The following is a 21,180-nucleotide window of genomic DNA, read 5'->3' on the forward strand; positions in this document are numbered from 1 at the left end:
GGATGTGGGTCCTATTTTCAGGAATGTAGCTGCACTATTTACCAGAAAACTGAACCTGCATTTTTCCTGAAATGTAGTTTATGCTTTGTAGTGTATTAAATTGTAGATTAGAAATACCAACAATAGCTCCTAACCTGACTTCCTGACTTCCAACTGTAGAAATGAGCAGTATCTGTAAAATGTATGTGAAAACTTTGTTCAGCAATACTTTCCCTAGGGATCCTGTCTGTATCCCTCCCTTGCCCCACCCCATTTTCTTCTGTTCCTTTGTTAAGTCTGGGGACCCACCCTACTTCCTTCCCCTTTTCTAATTTACTCATGAAATATGGATGGGTGGGAAGGGGATTTTGCACACTCTGAAACTGCATCTTGGCACAGTCTGCTGCCAGGGTAGGGTCTCTATCACTCAGCCTCAACCGGAATTTCCTTTTCCCTGTTTCCTGCAGCCTCATCCTGGAATTCTGCCTACGTCAAAGGGTTCCTTGTTTAAGGATTACGAGGGGAGAAGTGGTTTGGAGTATTCTGGCTACTGTCACACTTATTTACATATTAAAAGTTGGTCTCTACCTTTTCCCAAATTTGATTTTGTCTCTTTTTTTAAGCAGTTAAATATAAGGTGAAAATCCTCTTTTTACTCTTTTTACTCTGTATGAAATACTAAAAGGAAAAGAGGTTTTATCATTGTTTTCAAACTTATAATTGTACATCTAGGTGAGTAGTTTCGAGCAATCCCAGCATTATTTGAAGTTTATCAGTAATTTAGTTTAACCAAGAAACTACTTATTAAAGAGAAGTAGAACTTTCTAACATTACTGTAATAGAATTGAAAGTCACAACTAGGGTATAATAGGCAATTCATAATACATTAAGTTGCCCGATTATAAACTGAGAAATCACCTCATTGAAACCAGGTTATTTTTCTTAATAACAAAATCCTGACTTTGTGTTGGATTGGTATTAAAGTATCTTTTCATTGGAATTAGGCTTCCTGGAGTGAGTTATTATAGTCCATTTTTAATAGGGAATAATATGGCCGCAGAGTAACAAAAAAGTAGAAGTAGCTAGTTCTTGCCTCCAAGAAGTTTACAGTCTAGCTGGGGAAAGAATTTATACATGGAAAACAGTTAACCATTCAAGACAGCATTTAATGAAGTGTCTAAATAAGACATTTAGAGGGAAGTAAAATCTGGCAAACACATTTCACAACTGCGGCAAACCATGCTCTTCTCATTTACTTAGAAACAAGGTTTACAAGTTTGGTTCACTGTGTGTGCTCTTTAAATTCTAGCTTTTCCTCCAGAAAAATAGCAGTTAACTGCCAGTGAAAGTCAGTGGTGTGCTCCTGCTGTCTGGTGGAACCATCTGCTCATTAGCTGTATTTTTAGGTTTTCACAAGAAGCCCACTGCAAGTCCTAACATTTTTAAAAAATTAGTTTGAGCAGTTTTGAAGAGAGAGGAATTTGTCATTATGCTATTTTTTGACGGTGCTCAAGTTTATTTTAAAAGGCTCAATCAAGAACATTGATATTGGCTCAGTTTGTTTGATTTATCAAACTCATGTTATCAAAGGGTCCTTTTAGTCTCTGCTGTACAAATGCTGCTCCTAGCTTTATTAGGTTCTTATTCTTGTAAAATTAAAATAGCCATATCATCTGCAATATGGTTGAAAAATCATTAAAGTGAAGTATTGAAAAACAGGTTATTTGCCACTGTTGTTTTGCCCTCACCCTCCTCCCCCAGTGGTATATCTCACTCCAGACCCCAGGTGATCTTATATTCTTTTCTTCTCTACCCCCATCAAGGCCTGATCTGCATTAATATAACAGTGTTACTACCATGTAGACTGGTGTCTGATCAGGCAACAATAGAAACTTTTGCCAGGCTAGTGTTATTTGGGTTTGTAATGAATGTTTTAAGACAAAAAGTTTAGGGAAAGGATGCACAGACAGATGGAGAGTCGTTCATGATAACTGTGTACTGCCAAGGTTTGGAAAAATAAAAAGAAGAGATATCAAGAAGTAAAGAGACATAGGCAGCAATTTACAGTGTGGCTTGGTTCCCGAAGGACTGCCCTGATACGTCTCTGACCTCATGAACTGATGCTCTGCGAGAAACTCAGAGACTGAATTCAGTTTACCACCTGTGTGGTCAGCATCCAAGTGCTGTGGAAGCATTTAACAGGGACCTTGGCTAGTCTAGGGAGTCATGCACATTTCCCTGAGAGAGAGAAAGAGACAGAATCTGAAGGGTCAGGAGAGCTATGAAAAGTGAGGAGGGATGGGTATTCCAGGCAGAGGAAAGAACACATGTGAGGCCAGGTGCGGTGGCTCACGCCTGTAATCCCAGCACTTTGGGAGGCCGAGGCGGGTGGATCACGAGGTCAAGAGATTAAGACCATCCTGGCTAACACGCTGAAACTCCATCTCTACTAAAAATACGAAAAATTAGCCGGGCGTGGTGGCGGGTGCCTGTAGTCCCAGCTACTCGGGAGGCTGAGGTAGGAGAATGGCGTGAATCCGGGAGGCGGTGCTTGTGGTGAGCCGAGATTGTGCCACTGCATTCCAGCCTGGGCAACAGTGCGAGACTCTGTCTAAAAAAAACAACAACAACAAAAACACATGTGATAACACGAGGGGCCTGATGTGGAGAAGAGGGCAGCTTTAGAAACAGAACCAACCAGCTGGAGCCTAAGTGTGGACTGTGGATGGGAGAGGTAGGTGCAGGTGAAGAAGGTGCAGGAGCTGGAGGATGCAGGACCTGTGGGTTTATCCAAACATTGTGTGCTAAGAGCAATAGCAAGCTTTTGTGTAGAATTTAAGCAAGAGGGAAAAATGATTAGATTTAATTTTTTAACATTCCTCCGTTGCAGTGTGGGAACAGATTTGAAGGAGGAGAATGGGTCACACTCACTCCTTCAAAGCTTCCTGGTCCCACTTTCCTCACAGTCCTCTCTGTCAATTTCACATTAAGTAGTAACCAGCATACATGCAAAGGATTTGCTGTGGGCAGCTCAAGTCAGAGGACTTCAGTTCCAGTGAAGACAGAATGTCCAGTGATAGTTCACTTCTAATTTGTTACCTTTTCCCTAAAATATACTGTTATATCACCATTTTTCTTTAACAAGTTGGCTTGGAGTCAGTCCTGTTTTTGTAGAAATGAATTTTGTGCATGCATATAATGTGAATATCTTTTGTTAATAAACACCATGCAGGCAGATATGTTCGCTTTAAATACAACTTACTGTGCTGTATATTTGCCTCATATTGATTCAGCCAAAGTTTGGTGATTTCTGAGTCATTCATATACTTTGGTTGCTAAAGATGAGGAAAATAAATTTATAAAAGATCTCCATGTAGGATGCAAAGAACCTTTTTTTCCTTTTGCAGTGGGAAGTGGGTGGAAAGGAAAAATTCCATCTGGCATCCAGCAGTCCTAAATGTTGTTTTAAGATAGCAAAAATAGAAGATTGCTGAAAATATCATAACAGAACATAACAGACTGTGGGCAAGTGTACAGTACATTTTTTCTAATAAATCATGTTAATATGCATATTTTACTTAAAACATGACCAAGTTCTTGTTTGCTGTTACATAAAAATTTGTCTTTATTTTTTGTATTAAAATTATCTGCTCTCTTTTTGAAGCAAAAAGGATGATTGTTTTGGTCTGAAGAGATCAATATTGCAGTACTTAGGTTTAACTGGAATAGGTTTTTGAATTTTGCAGTTTTCCCCTCTTTTTCCAGCATTTCCCTCCTACATTTAAAAAAAATGGAGAAATAAGATATGGCATGTATGTTCATTTATTGCACATTTGTACATAAGTAAGTGAACAAGCCTCAACCATTTTAACAAATCCTTGTAAATGTCCTCTTTGTTCAGGTTCCAGGAATGACTGGGCACGACTGAGGCAAAGTGAGTCAGAGTAAAGGATTAGGGGCACCTCAAGATCCAAGAAACACATAATAGGAGAGAATAATGGTGATAATGAGACAATTAAGATGTCAGAAAGTGGCTTGGAGGTATGGATTCACAAGAAGGCTCAAAAAACTTAATGAGTCATAAAGCATATCTGGGTGACCTCAGAGGTAGGAGTCGGGGTGGAATGTGTCAAGGTAAAATTTTTGCCCTCCACCATCAAAGAGAGGAGAGAGTGGTACTTCATACAGATAGTTCTTAAAACCTTTCGTGATCTTGCCTTGGCTAGGATTTATAGAAGTAGAACAAGCTTTATGTTGACACCCCTGTGAATAAAGAATTCTAACATTCCCCAAATGGCACAATGCATAATAAAATCCCAAAGTGAGTTTTATGGTTGATGGATGCTATCACTTTCTCCCTGCTCAGTCAACTTATTGTTATTACAAATTGGGGGTTTGTGATGATGCATTATTTTTCACCATCAATCTGAGTAGTCTGGAGTTTTCCTCTGAGAGTCATAGGCATTAGAAAGAACTTTAGATATCATGTGTCTTGATGGCTTGGGGAAGGAAAACTTTATTTCTAAAACTGGCACCTGCTAAATAGGATTATAAGCAGTTTCCTCTAAAAAGGGGAAAATATATTCTATGACCATTAGTTCTTTTGGAAGTGCATTAGTCACAAGAAAATGTTAAAACATTTCCATTGATAATATCTTCTAGTAAAAGTAGATACCTTTTAGCCTCTGTAATCAGAAGCAATTTTGTTAATAGTTTGTTGACAAAAAGTGTAATTCTTTAGTTTGTTAGAGAACTTCTTAATTCAGGCTTTGTGCTTTTTTTTATCTCTTTGTGTTTCTGAAGTTAGATTTTGTGGGGCCCTAAAGTGAGGCTGGGCTGATTGACGTGACCCTTGCCCTAAGACAACACTTCTTTAGAACTACTCCTCCCCTACCTGTTAGCAGTTAGCCCATCAAAAATTAGTGACTCGTGAAAGTGGGCACAAACAATTTGGCCAGCAAAAAATAAATGGGATCATTCAGTTCTTCTCATTAAACACCCATCTGGAAGCACATGTCTAAAAATTATCTCAGTATTAAAACAACACTCTAAAACACTCTAAAAATGGTGGGGGGGAAGGATAATTGAAGCTACAGACATAATACTGTCCTCTCTAATAATATGTATGGGTGGAATTTTAAAAGATATGTAAGTAAAAACTGTAGGATATGAAATGGAGAGATGAGAGCACACACGGCCCAAGTTGGTATTGATTTACACCTACAGGTTTGTGATTAAAGGATAAGCCAAGAAAGGGATAAAAGGAAGATCTTGAGCCTGAACAAGGCAGACTTCTTCCTATTCCTTAAAATCTGAGAAAAGAAACTTTGGAACAAAAGAGAGAGCCAATTTTATTCTGATTGTCTTTAAGGAATATACTTGAATGCCAGATGTTTGTGCACAGAAGCCTTTCATGACTTGTTGAACTATTAAATGTCATTTCCATTATAATTTGGCAATCACATCTGACCTTTATCTCAATTGTCAGTAGATCCCATTTCCATCCCAAGTCAGTAAATCTAAGTTCCTCTCCTTTAGTATTACTCATAATCTTGGCACATAGAGGAGATGTGCACAGACCTGACAAAATTCACCACACCCTGGGAAGAACCTTATTAATAATGATCAGAGTGGCTGTAGGTACCTTCAGCATCTGCAGCTGCACCAATAATGGTGCCCCACCCTTTGTGGTGTGTGATTTTTGCATCTTAGCTCTGACTTCTACTTTACATTCCATATCTGGCTAGTCCAGTTCTTCCCTAGAATCTTTGGAGAAGAACGTAGCAAAAGAGTGTCTTGGTCTCATTTTGGTCCAAACCCAAGTTTTTAGATTGCTTCAATCCAGACTAGAGAAGCAAAAAATGGTGACTTTTCCTTCTGAGTGACTGATGATAGTAGGCCGCAGACATCTTAGTCTAGGAGACCCTATAAAGAAAGAAGAGTTGGGCAGTACAGGCCTGTGGAAGACCCAGTGAAGGGAATTATTCCTTAGCTGAGTGTGATGAGCCAGGGACACAGGGATTTTGGTCCCACTGGTTATTGCACTGAGGTCTTCAGACAGAGGCCAGCATCCCTTATGATCATTCCTAATGGTCTGTGCTGAGCTGATCAGACAGTTTCTCCACCATTAGCAGCTTAATTCAGATTCCTTCATCTGAACTTACAGAGATGATTAGAAAGAGTTACACTAGTGAAGATAGAAGACAACCAAATAGCTATTTAGCTTGTTGCCACCAGTGTAGTCATTCAGTGACAATATATAAAGTTAACTTTGTTGATGGCCTAAATAATTTTAATGTCAGTACAACCTTTTTTTTAGAAGTAGAGCAAAATTTTAAAATATCTGGCTAAGATTAATTTATTCTTACCTTCATTCACTGAGAAAAGCATTTGTTGAGCACCTATGAACAAGACATCACATGAAGTAGAACAGAGACAGAAATGAGCAAGGTGTGATGTGAGCCCCAAAGATACCAGCATTTAATGAGACAGAAGCATGTGAAATGAGACAGAAGCATGTGAAAACCCAGACAGGAAAACCCAGTAAAGAAGAAGGGCAAAAACACACAAAAGAGAGGGCCAGGAAAGGCTTCCAGATGGGAGGAAAGAGTGCACTTTGAATAAGGTATTTGTTTCCAGAAAATTGTTTTCTCACATTCCTGTAAGGCATTTGCTAAATTAAGCATCATCTTTTTTACTTCCTGGGTTATGGCCAGGTCAGGACACAAATAATAAATGACAAAGATTATAAATCTCAAATCTAAAGGAGGTTGCATATTGGAGTTTACAATTCATTCCGTTCCCTATTTTCTAGCTACAAAATATACTTGTCAAAAAAAATTTAGTATATTATACATAGTCCTTGGCCTGTTTCACTGATTGAATTTGTTTTTGAAAACAGGCTTCATCTGGAAGAGGTTTACAGGTGTTTAACAGTCCAGAGTAAAGTAGCAGGCAACTTGCAGGAATTTATAGCACGTTTCTGTTAAAGAATTTTTGTTGTTTAAAGTTGTTCTACTACTGTAAAAGTAATATATGCCCTTCATAGAGAATTTAGAAATAATAGAAAGCTACAAGGAAGAAAATGAAAATTTAATGATAAACCACTATTTCCTCCCCCCACCCCCTGGCTGTCCCCAGTCTTTGTATTCTGAGGCTTTCCTCATATTTTCATAACATGCTTTACTTAGCTACCCTTCCCTGGGGGAATTTTGCTATTATAAACTATAATGCACAACTCTCCAAAAATCTTTACCTAAGTTTATATTCTTAAGGATAAATTCCTAGCAGCAGAATTACTACTTATAAATATAAACTGCATTACTATCTTTTATGTTTTTACCCAACCACTTTCCATAAAGCTTGTGCTAGTTTTTACTTAAATCAGCAATATATGAAATTACTTGTTTTGTAATCCCTTCATCCTAGCTTTCACCTTCATTGAGTGGTACAGTTTTGAGTAGGAGAAACTATGTATCTTTGTCAGGTCGATGGTGGGCAAGGGAGAAGGAGGAAAATACTATCTTGTTCAAATGTACATCTCTAGTGAAGTTGAACATTTGCAACTTATCTCAACCTATTTCTCTTTCTTCTGTAAGTAATTTATTTTTCTCCTCATTTTTCTCACTGAAATTTTCTTATTGATTTGGACAAGTTGTTTACATATGAAGGATATAAAATTTTGTCATATTTGTTGCATATTGTTTTCCTGTTTGTTTTCTACTTAGTTTCCTAATTAGTTATTTTTATACACATGAGTGAAACTGGTTTTTATTTTTAAAATTGTCTTTAAAATGAGAAATCCCTTCCTCATTCAGTAAAATTTTATTTTATTTTTTCTATTCCTTTTGGAGTTGCACTTTTCACTTAGATCTTTTTTTTTTTTTTTTCTTGTAACATGGGTCTCACTCTGTTGCCCAGGCTGGAGTGTGATGAAAAAATCACAACTCACTGCAGCCACAATCCTCCCACCTCAGCCTCCAGAGTAGCTGAGACTACAGGCATGCACTACCACGCCCAGCTAATTTTTTGGCATTTTTGTAGAGACAAGGCCTCACTATGTTGCCCAGGCTGGTCTTCAACTCCTCAGCTCTAGAAATCCTCCCAACTCACCCTCCTAAAGTGCTGGGACTATAAGCATTAACCACTGAGATTGGCCTCACTTGGAATTTTTAATATAGCTGTGATTTATTTTTGTAATGTAAGATTTCTTGATCAACTATCACATGCATAATTTTTCTTCAGTTAATTTACTATTTTATTACTAGCATCAAAGACTTTCATTTTATTTCTGGAAGAATTGAAATTCTGTGATGAACAAACTACCTCCCAAGTTAATATGTTGAGTGCTGATTTAGTAAATCACTTTACCTCTCTGAGCTTCAGTCTTCTCATCTAATACATTAGGATATTAGAGGTCTAAGATTTCTTCTAGCTCTAAAATTCCTTTCTAACTTGAAGACAGCCTCCCCCCCCAAATTCTGCAATATCCATGCTTTTGAGTGTTGAACTCTTTCTGGGAAAATGTCACCATTTTATAAAGGATACCAATTGATTACTCAGGAAGTTCTGAGTAGCTCTTTTTTCACTCTGATAGAATATGTCTATCAATGCCAAGAATCATTCTGTTCTTTTTTGTTCTAAAAATATTCCAGTGGATAGAACTTCTAAAAATTTACTCTGTGAAATGGTGTTGATACAGGACAGATGGCTGATCTAGCATATCCAGCTAGAAGTGTCTGTTATCAGGACACTAAAATGATATTTCAAGTCAAGTCATTAAATATTTGGAATTGTTTTTCTGAGATCAGAATGTCCTGAGGAGGATCAAAATCTGGAATTCCCAAATCTCTGCAATGAAGGAAATGCTAACTCTTACTGCCCTGAACCCTTAGAAATACCAAGAAAGTAACCTAGTTCTTGATGTTGGCTAGGTTCATTAGCTGCTACCCACAGCCTAGCTCCAAATTACTGTTTTTAAAACATGCAGATTTTTGTCTCTTACATGTCTATCTGTCACGTGAAGAATTTACTCTTTGAGAGCATGCGTATGTTTTATTTGAGCTTTTATCCCCAGTGTTTAGCACTAGGCTTTCAGTCAGTGTTTGTGGAACTAGAGCTGATAGAGAAGGAAATTGTGGGTGGTTTGAAATGTTTCCCACAGTCAAGTACTTCAAATCACATCTGTAAAAATCCCAAGTTGTACCAGCTTCAGGATTCCAGTTCATTGGATATTTAAAGTCTTAAATTAGAAGTTTTCTACCTTAGAGAATTAACCTGGAAATGATAAGCAGAAAAGGCAGGAAGGTTCATCACTGGTAGTCACTTTGTAATACAGAAAAGTCTTTGGAAGAATCCATCCCTGGTAAAGAGTGGATGCAGACGTTCAGACTTTAATGGATCACAGGTTGTGGAGCAAAGATCTTACCTGGGCAGGTTTGTATGTGAGGATTTTGACCTCCTTTGGCACTCCAGGTGCACATTAATATTCACGAAAAGAGAATTTGTTTTTCATATGTGTTATCACTTTAATACTAATTCCTCACTTAAATACTAATTCCTTTTTTGTTCCCTCAGTCTGTCCTCCTCTTCTCTCCACACCTATTCCCTCCCTTAGAAAAAAAGGCAGGAGAGATCTACCACTATGCAAGCAAATTCATCTTTGTCTTATTTTAACCTTCTCTCTTCCTTTTTACCTTCTGGTTTTTTGTTTAATTTTTTGCTTGCCTCTCAAATCATTTTAGCAATATTTCATTACATCTTACATTCTCTTAACCTATTTTTAATACCAACTTCCTGTTACTGTTCCATGCACCAAGAGTGACACTTTGTCTACCTTTATCCCAACCTTGTTTCAAACTGTGAAATGAAGTTTCTGAGATGGCTACAGCAGAGACTAAAGGCGTGCCTCCCAAAAAACACCAAGGAATGTACAAAACATGAAAAAACAAGAGTGTTTACTTAAGATGCTTTGTATCTCCTCACTCCCATTCCATGTGATCTGGCAGCTGCTACAGTAGCTAGAAATTTTTCATTCCATAACTTGCATAAATACTGAAACTCCCCTTTTGATTGCTGCTTTGCCCTCACAGAAGTTCCACAGGCATGTGCGCACACACACACAAGCATTTCCTCATGTACACACATGCAGATGCACATTGACACACACACACAGGAAATTTGGGAAGAGTGACAGAGTTCTTTGACTTGCAGCCTTTCAATTTTTTAGAGTTTATTTCCTTTTTAAGTTTGAAGAATACTTCTTCTGGGTCTGCTCAGAGGTAAGAACTAGCTTTTTCAAATAATTTCAGTTTATGAATTAGTTCTTCACTGAGTCAGGAGGTATCAAACACAACTAAGTTTCAGATCCTATGGGAGGAATTTGAGAGGAGAAGTCAAAGCCGTAGGAACCAGTCAGGGCTAGCTATTTTATGCTGCTCTGAAAAGTCATGTTATCCTCTTGTTATTCAGTTGTAAAGGCTTCTGTAAAACTGCTGCCGTGGATTATTCAAACCCCACAGGACAAATATATCTGCAACCAGAATGTAGAAACTTTAATCATAATTTAGTGTAGGTTTCTGTCCTACCTTTGGGCTGCTAGTGAAAAGCAGTGATTCTGGTCACTGACAATTTTTTTCCCTTTCTTCTACATTTCAGGAAATGCTTAAGGATCTAATTTAGATTTCTGCATCCTCATTTCTTCTGACGTAATCTCAAATAGGCCTCTGTCAGGTCATGTGTGCACACTGTACCATGCCTCAGTTGCCCGTTGACCTGGGCTGCTTGGTTTCAGGGAACTGAGGCACTGCTGAGGAGCCCTGGTCCACAGCATGCAGGTGGTAAGTGGCTCAGAAAATCTCAGTGGTTTCCTAGTTTGGCTGACCCTTCGCCTATTCCCTCGGGGCTTCTAACCAGGGCGAGTGGATGTACCTCCGAGTCTCTGCAGAAGGAAATAACCACCATATCTGGAACGGAGGAGCAGCAGAAAGCAGTGGCATTCCAGCTGGCTCACTTCAGGTGACCATGGCTGGCATCACACCTTGTTTGTCATTGCTGTGTTTTCTCTTGTGTATACTCCAGTCATGCCAACAATGAAGGATGCAACTGTGCCTTTGCAGATCATCAGTAACCCTGACCAAAGACCAAGAGCCCATAGAGCATTAGCTATCTCTTGATATTCTGTGTTTAAAAATGTAAGAGTCAGAGAGACAACTGAACTTCCTTGTCTCCCTTCTTTTAGTTTTTGGTCGCCAGAGGTGTACACTTCTTGGCGAGTGAGATTTGCGGGGAGGTGAGTACCAGAAAGAAACAGCCCCACACGCCCATGAAAATGATCAGTTTCATCATCCTTAGTCCTCCTCTGGCAGAGGGGCTTGGAACCTCCTTTTCTGCAGGTTCCATGAGCTCTGTAGTTAACTCCTGTGATGCCCTCTGCCTCTCAGTAGCACGTACAGCACCACAGGCAGCAGTTTGCATTGCAGTGGAAAAAATTTTATGTTATTTGTGTGTGTTTTTAAAATTTGGATGATATTTATATACACATACACATAAACAAAATCATAGCAAGACCCTGATACAAATTCAATTTTGTAATACTTCAGTGTTAGTATACTTGGATGGCATACAGTTACAATATAGTTTGTATATTTTTCTGCCCTCTATTTACTGAGGGCTTTCTCTGTGTCCAGTATTCATTTGGGTCTATAAGGTAGGGATTATCCCTTTTCACAGGCAAGAAAGCTGATGCTTGGAGAGATAGACCACCCAGCTAGAAAGTGGCAACTCTAGGATTTGAACCAGGTCTGTCTTTGCTTTGGTGGATATCAGTTTAATTTGATTTAGGCTGTAAGTTCTTTGAAGGGCTGCCATCATCTGAGTTTAAGTTTTATGCTATTAAGAATTGGTTATTACCCATGAAATAGACAGAAATGGATGATATCCCTGGCTTGCGGCTTGGTGGAAGGGTTCTTGGTAAGATGTGTACATTGTTAAACAAATTAGATTTATCTAGTCATTGGTGATTGAACTATAGTTGGGGTGGCAGGGGACTGTGCTGGGCCTTTATCGTCTTTTTTAGTGCCTAAAAGTCCCGGAAGATGCATAATACCCTTATTTTTTTAGATGATGCTTTGGAATTTGGGGAGTGTATTTTTATTCTCCCAGCAAAACAGCTATTGGATGGCTGCCAGGATTTGGCTCTAGATAAGGCAAGCCCTGTAACCCATGTCCTCTCAGTATAGGTTGAGGCCTTGTCTGCAGCTGTGAACTCAGCCATTCTTTGAGGACAGGCCTCTTCCTGGGTGAGAACTGGCTCCAAAGACCCTGGAGTCAGAATCAAGCTCCATTTCTGCTGCCAGAGTGCTATGCCCATTACTCAGACTTAGCCTAGGTCTGACTTTAGAGCTTTGGTTCCTAGCTACGGTGGACTAGATTTTGTCCTTTCGTTTTGCAGACTTCAGGCTTGAATTTCCCTTTTCTACCCAAGCCTACCCCTTGGACTTAGTTCCTCTGAGACTGAACCTCTGCCTCTTTGCCTTTGCTGACCTCTCTGTCCTTGACCTTGAGCCATTCTGATTTACAGTATCTGTCCACTTATCCATCATTTGCCAGGCCATGCATTCATTTAACAGACCTTGTTCTGGATGTAAAACCAAACCAAACCAGCCACTGTTCTCATGCAGCTGTCATCAGAGTGGAACTGACCCTGCCATTTCTCCTCCTTCTTCTACCCTCCATCCCACTCCCAAACCTGGTCATCAGCCAAGAACTTTTATATTGGAACTAGAAGCCTGCCGGAAAATATTTAATAAAATTTAAGCTTTTATGATAAACAGTAACACCTGTGTGATTGACTAGCCACTCTCAAAGGTCACATGGGAAGTGTAGAGTGTGAAGCAAGCTGTAGAAGCTAAATTACAGTAAACTGATGTAGGCACTAGACAAGAAAGACTGTTAAGACCATAAAGCATGTAGAAATTGGATTCGGTCAAGTAGGAGAATGCTAACACACCCTACCCTAAAGCTTTTAGATTTTTGAGTTGTTCTCTGGACAGCAAGAAGATGAAATACATGACCAATATGGTGTAGTCTAAGTTAATGAAAACTTAACACAAGCGTCTCTGGAAACTGTGAAATGTGAAGCATGCTGGGCTGTCTCTATTTGCATCCCTTTCTCCATTCTCACGTCTGCCCTGTGCTGGGACAGCGAGTCCTCACCACACATTGTGGAATGCATCACCCTGGATTTCTTGTCCTCCTGCTTTGAATGGGATGCAGCCAGTGGGAAGCATCGGCAAGAGATCAGAGGGTGGAAGGAGAGAAAGGTCATGATATTCCTCCTACCTCTGTCTGGCTTCCTTCTGTAGTTCTGGCAGTGACTGCAGCTCCTCCTTGGTAGCTTCTCATTTATGCCTCCAGCTCCCAAAGTGATCCAGTACTTACTTTTCACCTCCCCTTACCCCTTCCAGCCCAGGGCTAGTTAAGATCTCCCTCTTTTCTAGTCCTGGTTATCTCTCACCATTTTTGCTTAGTTTCATCAAACCTACCTGCACAGCTGTAAATAGCCCCTTCATTAAACACTTTCAAAACCCTTGCTGAGTGTGCATTTTCCTGCCAGTATCCAGAATGATCTGTCAAGCTAATATAGCATGTTGAAATATATTCATAATAAAAAGACATTGACTTTATATTTCAAGATGCTACAGTCTATCCCATCTTTTCTGCCCTATTGTGCAGTAGGTCACTAGCTGAAGTTGGCCCTGGGATCAAATTCCTAGGCTTGCTCTGGTTTTAGGGTTATTAGACAAGTTGTTTTGTATGATGATATTTTTAGAGGCAATGAGATTTAATACATACAGTTTTTCTCTAGTAGCCAGAAGCTTTCTGTTTAATCATGCGTATTGGTTTTCTGTTGGAGTTTGGTCAAGTTCCGTAATAAATATATGTTTATTTTCATATCTATAAAAGTCAGACTTTACCTAGATTTTATAAATGATGATGAATCCTATTAATCTTGTTTAGGCTTTCATTAGAGTTATTAATCTTAATATGTGTGGGATTAAAAAAAGGAAAGAACTAATTATCGTTATCTAAATACTCTCCTTCTGCCAGAGTATCCTGTACAAAGACATATTTGTTAGGCTAGCTCCTTTGTGGTCGGGTGAGTCTAAGTGGCTCACCTTGACATACATCTGCTAACTTAATCTCTCTCTTAATCATTTTTTGACCTTTTTTAAAAACATCTGTTTACTTTTTTTTTCATGAGAAAAAGAATCATGAGATACATTGTCAGCAAATTATCTAAGGGTTGTTCTCAAATAAAATTCTTTTTGGCTAGAGGAGATTTTTTTTCAGATAAGTATTATAATTCTGCGGTACCCACATTTATAGAACAGAAACAGATGTGGGCATTGATGGCTTGGTCAGCTAGGCTTTATGTGAATTTCCATAGTACAAGATGGGAAGAGATACCAAACTGCTAAATCATGTGCCTTCTTCCTATTTAGGAGAGCCAACACTTTGGGCTTCTGTGAGAAAAGTGGAATCAAGATTATTAGTTTTGTAGAATCTTTGTGTTGGAAAGGGTGCAGAGCATAGCCCTGACTCTTGATCCAGAATCGTCTTCATTTGTTCTGTGATATTGTTGATACACTTCGCTTCAGCTTGAGAGAGAGCTGAGTCCATCTCTGCTGTTAGCACTGCTTTAAATTGGTCCCCAGTCAGCCACTTTTATCTTGTCACCCACTAGTGGAAAGTCGCCTTTCTAGAATGTCATAAGTAATTCCAGGGCTTCCTCTCCCACAGGGTAGAGTGGCTTAGAAAGTGCAAATAATCTGCTATTTATCCTCCTGAACTCTTCTTTCTCGGACCTTCCAGCTACCTGAACTGTACCTCTCAGGACATATTTCTCAGAGCCCTTTGTGGCTCCCTGGGGCAGATTCAGGTGTCCCCTGGCCAACAAATTCTGTGTCCACAGACTCATCTCTGCTCAGTTCTTTCTTTTTTTTTTTTTTTTTTTTTTCAATTTTAAGGTAAAACTTACATAACATAAAATTAGCCATTTTAAAGTCTATATAATTCATGTCTACCCAGTTCTTGAGCCCATCAGGCCTGAGGCAGCTTATATACCGGGAGCCCCATCTCCACCAGCCTTAACCTGCATGTCTCTGTGTCCCAAGTTGCATAGACAGAGGTGCCCACAAATACAGCCTTCCTCTAAAGCTGGTCCCTGCCGTGTTTAGCTCTGTTCCTGCCTTAGTCACTGATTTGGGTCTGGTCGGCACTTCATTTTCCCCTTGCTGGGTCTCGAGTGCTGCCTGATCTGAGCTGGTTGAGCTGTGGTCATACCACTGCATTCAGCTCCTGCCAACTTTCTTCCTCTCTTAGAATGAAAGTCCTTGTATGGCTTTCCCAAACCAGACAGGCCATCCAGAACTAAAAACCGGCTATGCTAGAACTTTTGACTCTCACTTTGGCCTAGACCTCCCTGTTGCCCGATGCACCAACAGATTGCCCTGCACTGGCAGTCAGCATGAGGGAAAGTGACATCTCCTTTGATAGTTGTCATCTATAATATAGAGCATTGGCCATCTTAGGGGACATCTGTGGTTCTGATTAAGGGTACTGGTGTCAACCCTGTCTGGGTTCAATCTCAGCTTCGCCATCTGTCTGCTCTGTGATCTTTCTTATTTAATCTCTGGGCTCCTGTCTCCATTTGTAAAATGGGAATTTTCATAGCATTAGTTTCATAGGATGATTATAGTGATTAGGTAAGGTAGTGGATCTTCAGCCCTTAGCTTTGCCTGCTGTATGGTAAGCCCTCAGTAAGTGTTAGTTGTCATAGGTTTATCTGCCTGGTTGTGGCTGATTCCTCCCCAGTTGCCCGTTCCTGGTGGTTCTGTTTGTTGCATATGGCAGTGTTGTCTCCTTAGTTCTTGAGTTGTCGTTACCTCTACCATTATGGAATAAAATTATATTAGGTATTAATGGTCCAGTAACTAATAATTGCATGAAGTTTTTTACACTTCACAAAATACTTATATTATCTTAAGTAGTGGCCAAGTCTCGGTGCTGTCTCACGTGAGCTACTCTCAGGCTAAGACCCTGAATTAGAGCAGTCTTCTGATCTGACGTATGTGTAACTCCTTAGAGCCTAGCTTTGACATTGTCCAACGTAACAAGCATGCCAGCTGTTCTTCTCGGGTTAGCCCAGTCCGTTTGAGTGCCTCAGCTAAACTGATGGTCAGGATGCAAAGCAGGGCAGGCCAGTGCCCTGTGGAGTTTGATGACCAGCAGCAGAATTTGATGATCCCTCCTTAGGAAGAGCGCCTCTCAGCAAAATGTCCCTTCTCTCTGGGCTGTATCACAGTTCACCAATTGAAATGTATTCTTAGAGATTTAAGGTGTTCTCTGGGAGACTGAGGTAGGCAGATTGCTTGAGCTCAGAAGTTCAAGACCAGCCTAGGCAACATGGTGAAACCCTGTCTCTACAAAATAAAATTAAAAATTAGTTGGGCCTCATAGTGTGTGCCTGTAGTCCCAGGTACTCAGGAGGCTGAGATGGGAGGATCGCTTGAGCCCAAGAGGCAGAGGTGGCAGTGAGTTGAGATTGTGCTCCTGTACTCCAGCCTGGGTGACAGAGTGAGAATGTCCTCCCACCCCACCCCCCACCCCCCCAAAAAAAAGAAAAAAGAGATTTAATATGTTGCTCTCTAAACCTCCACTTTAAAATGCAAATGCATTCATTCATCCTTTGTTTATAAACGTATTCAGTAAATGTTCATTGAGTGTCTGTGGAATGTCAAGACCTGGCTAACTATTGGGAATTGAAAATCAAAGAAGATAGGGTACTTGCCTACAAGTGAGCTTGGGCAAGGCGGGGACAGAAAGTGCATCAGTAAGTGCTCCTGAGAGTGCTGAATTAGAAGGATACAATGTGGTGCTGTGAAGTCACACAGAAGGGCCAACGAGATCAAACTGAAGACCAAGGGGCTTCCTGGAGGAGGTGATTCTTGAAGTGAACTTTGTGGGATAAATAAGAGTTAGGCCAAGAAAGTTGTGAGATGAAAAGAGGTATAACAAGCCATTGGCTACAAATGCCTTCCTATCAGTTAACATCTTCAGTTAATGTGTTCATAGACCTAAGGGCAAACAGCATTGGAACTCGTGCTACTTGTATGACTTCTTGAGTGTCGTAGTGTCAAGCTAGATGATTCTCCGCGTTTGCCATCTGAAAGGTTCTCTGGTACTGCCTGTTTCAGACAGGTTTGATTTTGGAGGAATGGGTCTCTTCAAGCTGACATCTTTCCTTTATAATGAAATTTCCAAGATGTAGTCTTTTCTCCTCCTTGTTCACTCACAGTTTAACACACTTATCTTCCCCACTCCTGACCTAAAGTGACCTCATCATCACTTTTTCTTAGACTTACCATCTTTGTAAATGTTACAGTGTCAGGCAGGCTTTCTCCTGGGGTCTCCTGACACAGCGCTCTCCTGGCTCTCCTCCTGGCTCATCTTGGTAGTGGTCTTCATGGTCTCTCTGTAAGTAGGTTCCCCCATGTCTCGAATATTCTCCCACTTTACTTCTTCCCCTTACTGTGTTTTTAGCTCCTTTAATCCCCAATATTCATAGTTCTGCCTCTTTGCTGCTCCTCCTTAACAATCTCATCCATTACCGAAGCTTAAATAATTCATAAATTTGTCTGTACCCTTGACCTTTGTCCAGAGGCCTAGTTCTTTATTTCTAACTGCTTGTTAAACGTCTGTGGCAGGCAGGCTGTCTTAGTACGAAACATCAGCGTTTTAAATCAGAAGCATCGGTCTCACCAAAGCCTCTCCTTCATACACGTTCTCCCCTATTTAATGGCATTTCCATTCTCTCAGTCACCCATAGTTATCTTTGATTGTCAGATCCCATGGATTCTACTTTTGCATTGTCTCTTGCATTTGGCCACATCTGAGGGTGCTGACCCAGTTATACTTATGTTGTCATGGAGCCTATTAACTTGTCAGTTAAGAGCAGGGTACTTGCCTCACTCATTTTCACTTGCCGCTTGGTGTCCAGAACAGTGCCTTATGCAAAGGAAGCAAGCCCTCACTATTTGTTGAATGAATGTCAATTAAGTGTTTTAATACTTTACCTGCATTTCATGAACTATTTGTCATTGAATATATTTTCTGTTATTAGTTCTCTTAATACTTTTAATCTTAACCAATCAAGCACAAGAATAAAACTTCATACCTAGAAGCTCAACTATGGTACTTCTGTTCCTTCTCAGGATGAGAAATTAGTTAAGCATGCATGGGTCAGGAAACATTAATTTACCTTTCCTTCTTGAGAGCCAGATGTAATTCGTAGGATTATTACATTTTTATGGCAATTTTAGATAACATATTTCCCTTTGTATATTAATTTTTCTGCTTTTTCTCTTCTTTATTTTTAATAGGTCTTCAAAATGGAAAACTATCACAATGACATAGATGCTATTGATAGTACATCAGTATGATTCAGCTCTTCCCCTGCCTGGCAGAGTGTGGCTGCTGTGTGCACAGCCATGTAATATATATTAGTTACACAGGCATTAGAGAAGCCCTTCCCATCCATATGTATGTGCATGGCCTGTGGAAGTTAATAATGCCATATATCACATGCACATAGAATGTAAAACGTACTTCAGAATGACAGCAAGCTCATATAAAATGAGTATTGGCGCATGATTAAAGGAAACCAGGGAAAGATTTTTATCCTTTCAGAGAACAGAATTATTTGTTTGTTCTGTGTGTCTCAGCATCTCAGACCCTCATTCTGCCTTTTTCTTTTTTTCATTTTTTGGGGATTTTTTTTGGTCAATATATGCACTTCTCTCCAGCCACCTTATTTCACTTCAGCCACATAGATAACAAAGGAACCCCTTTGGAGAAATGAAAGATAGCAATTACACATTGGTATTCATGTTACGGGAGTCCCACTGTCGTCCTCAGGGAGTTTAACAATGAATATCCAGCATTAATTGCCACAGTAACTGCACGCGTCTGACCTTGCTGAAATGTAATACATCGGTTTTACATAGTGAAATTATTTACCACTAAAAGATTAAAAAGAATGATCATAAAATTATATTGCTGTTTAGAATGACAAATATTTTTTTGTTTTTAAGAAAATCCTGGAGGACTTAAATTATTAGCTTATTGCATTTTCTTAGGAATCAGAATACCAGGAGGTAAAGTCACAATTTTTATCAGTGATTTGGCTGGCAGTTAGGGCAAGATTAGTGCCTTGCTATTCTTGTGAAAGGTGAATCAAATACATTGACATCCCTGATTAGCCTGTAGAACCAATTAATAAGGCACAATGGATATTTTTTTCTCTGTTGGGGTTGGGGATATCCTCTTCATGTTTGTACCTGACCGTAGGTAGGTAGGATTTTCTGTAAGTAGGGGAACCGTGCTAGGAGCCCTAAGCACATAGTGCTTTTTTTAAAGAGGTGACATCATCTTTAAGGTGAAACCTACTTACTGTCAACTTTTATTCCTTTAATCTTTTGCTCCAATCCTCAGAAATAGGGAAGCTAGATTTTCTGACATGCATCTTATAGTTCCTTTCTCCCAGGCTACCTTATGCTTACTGGGTATTGCACATCAGGAGAATTTCACACTAAACACTCTGAAAGTGTTCATGGCTCCGAGTTGGAGGCCACCCTGCTGGGTCAGCAGCAAGCTGTCCTCTGTGACAGAGCCACGTCAGCGGGCCACACTCACTCTGGGCTGTGGAAGCTGTGTGTGCAGAAATGAATGATGGTTCAGCCGTCTCTCCTTTTTAAAAAGGGACTGAGGTGAAGAAAGTCTGTGCAGTCATCCATGACATCCGAATTTCAGCCTAGATGAGATTCTAACTAGAGATCCATTTTTGCTTATATTCTGGCAAAACAAGTACGTGATAAATTTGAAGGCCATCTCAAGTCTGAAAAAAATTGAATTGAATGATGGAGTGGGTAGTTTTTTTTTCTTGCCCGCCTTTTAAACTAAGGGTGTAAAGTAAATGAATATATGTATTGATTACAACTACTGAATAGGGCTTACTCATTGTCTTAATGTTTAAATAATGTATATTTTGTATGATTCAACTTTAATAGAGTGTTTAATAAACATCTACCAGGTAAAAGATAATATAGTATACATGCAATTAGTATGTTGTGCTTTTTGAAACTTTGAACTTTGTAGTCCCTAAATTGTTTAGGTAGTTTTAAAAATAAACTCTGAATTCCACCTCCACTTTGTTTTCTATTTCCTTTAAAGTATTTATGTCTGTCTAATGTTTTAAGTTTTCGTAGCACTTGAGCCTGGATACTTTAATATTAGAGGGAGATTTTTGACCAGACTCCTAATTTATTCTGAATCTTTAAAGAGATGATACTGTAAAGCAACTCTAGAAAATACAGCTTTAGTTAGCTCCATTTTCCCCCCACTTTTAATTTTCTCTCTCTTTTTCCTTCTCTCATCCATCATCCCTGTCCACAATTAAAGCAAGATGATGAAGTGACGACTGTTCAGGTTAAAGAGCAAGACCAGAGTGTCCTGGTGCTGAAGAAAGTGCAGTGCTGTGGCCCAGCCCCCACAGCTGGGAGTGCGGAGAGCCATTGGAGGTGAGAGTTTCCCTGCAGCCACAGAGGCACGCGCTCCCGTTTCCTTTTCCCTGCCTGCCTTCCCTTCCCTTGCTCCATCTCACTCGCTCTCTGCCTCCTCTACCCTCCCTCCCTCTCTTTTCTCTCCGCCTCTCCAGCGTTCTAGCTGACTGCAGAGCTCTTAGCAGCCAGATGGACTCAGTTCCCAGTGAAAGGACAGGGATGGCAAGATCTTTTAGCATTTAGGGGATGCCTTTGTTAGTAACTGTTCACAATGGGCAGCTCCCGGCTGAGGGTCTTTGACCCTCATTTGGAGAGGAAAGATTCTGCCGCGGCGCTCTCAGACCGAGAGCTGCCCTTGCCTACCTTCGATGTGCCTTATTTCAAATACATCGATGAGGAGGATGAGGACGATGAATGGAGCAGCCGCTCTCAGTCTTCCACCGAGGATGACTCAGTGGACTCTCTGCTTTCTGACAGATATGTGGTGGTGTCCGGGACCCCGGAGAAAATTTTGGAGCACCTTTTGAATGACTTGCACCTGGAAGAAGTCCAGGACAAAGAAACAGGTAAGGCTCTGAGT

The 21,180-nt window shown here is 40.0% G+C and overlaps 1 protein-coding gene across 2 annotated transcripts in view; it reads left to right on the forward strand.

Annotated features, from left to right (window-relative positions):
* RAPGEF5 (Rap guanine nucleotide exchange factor 5) overlaps positions 1-21,180 on the forward strand; it is a 239,890-nt gene that overhangs the window by 143,999 nt on the left and 74,711 nt on the right. The window contains exons 10-11 of one of the 2 annotated variants that reach the window (XM_054495020.2): positions 20,500-20,618; positions 21,078-21,166. In XM_054495020.2, coding sequence (XP_054350995.1) covers positions 20,500-20,618; positions 21,078-21,166 — 208 coding nt within the window. Of the gene's footprint in view, positions 1-20,499; positions 20,619-20,656; positions 21,167-21,180 lie in introns of those variants that run through there. The other variant, XM_054495021.2, reaches the window with a different exon arrangement.

This window comes from Pongo pygmaeus, chromosome 6, assembly GCF_028885625.2.
Source record: "Pongo pygmaeus isolate AG05252 chromosome 6, NHGRI_mPonPyg2-v2.0_pri, whole genome shotgun sequence".
NCBI classification, from domain to species: Eukaryota; Metazoa; Chordata; class Mammalia; order Primates; family Hominidae; genus Pongo; species Pongo pygmaeus.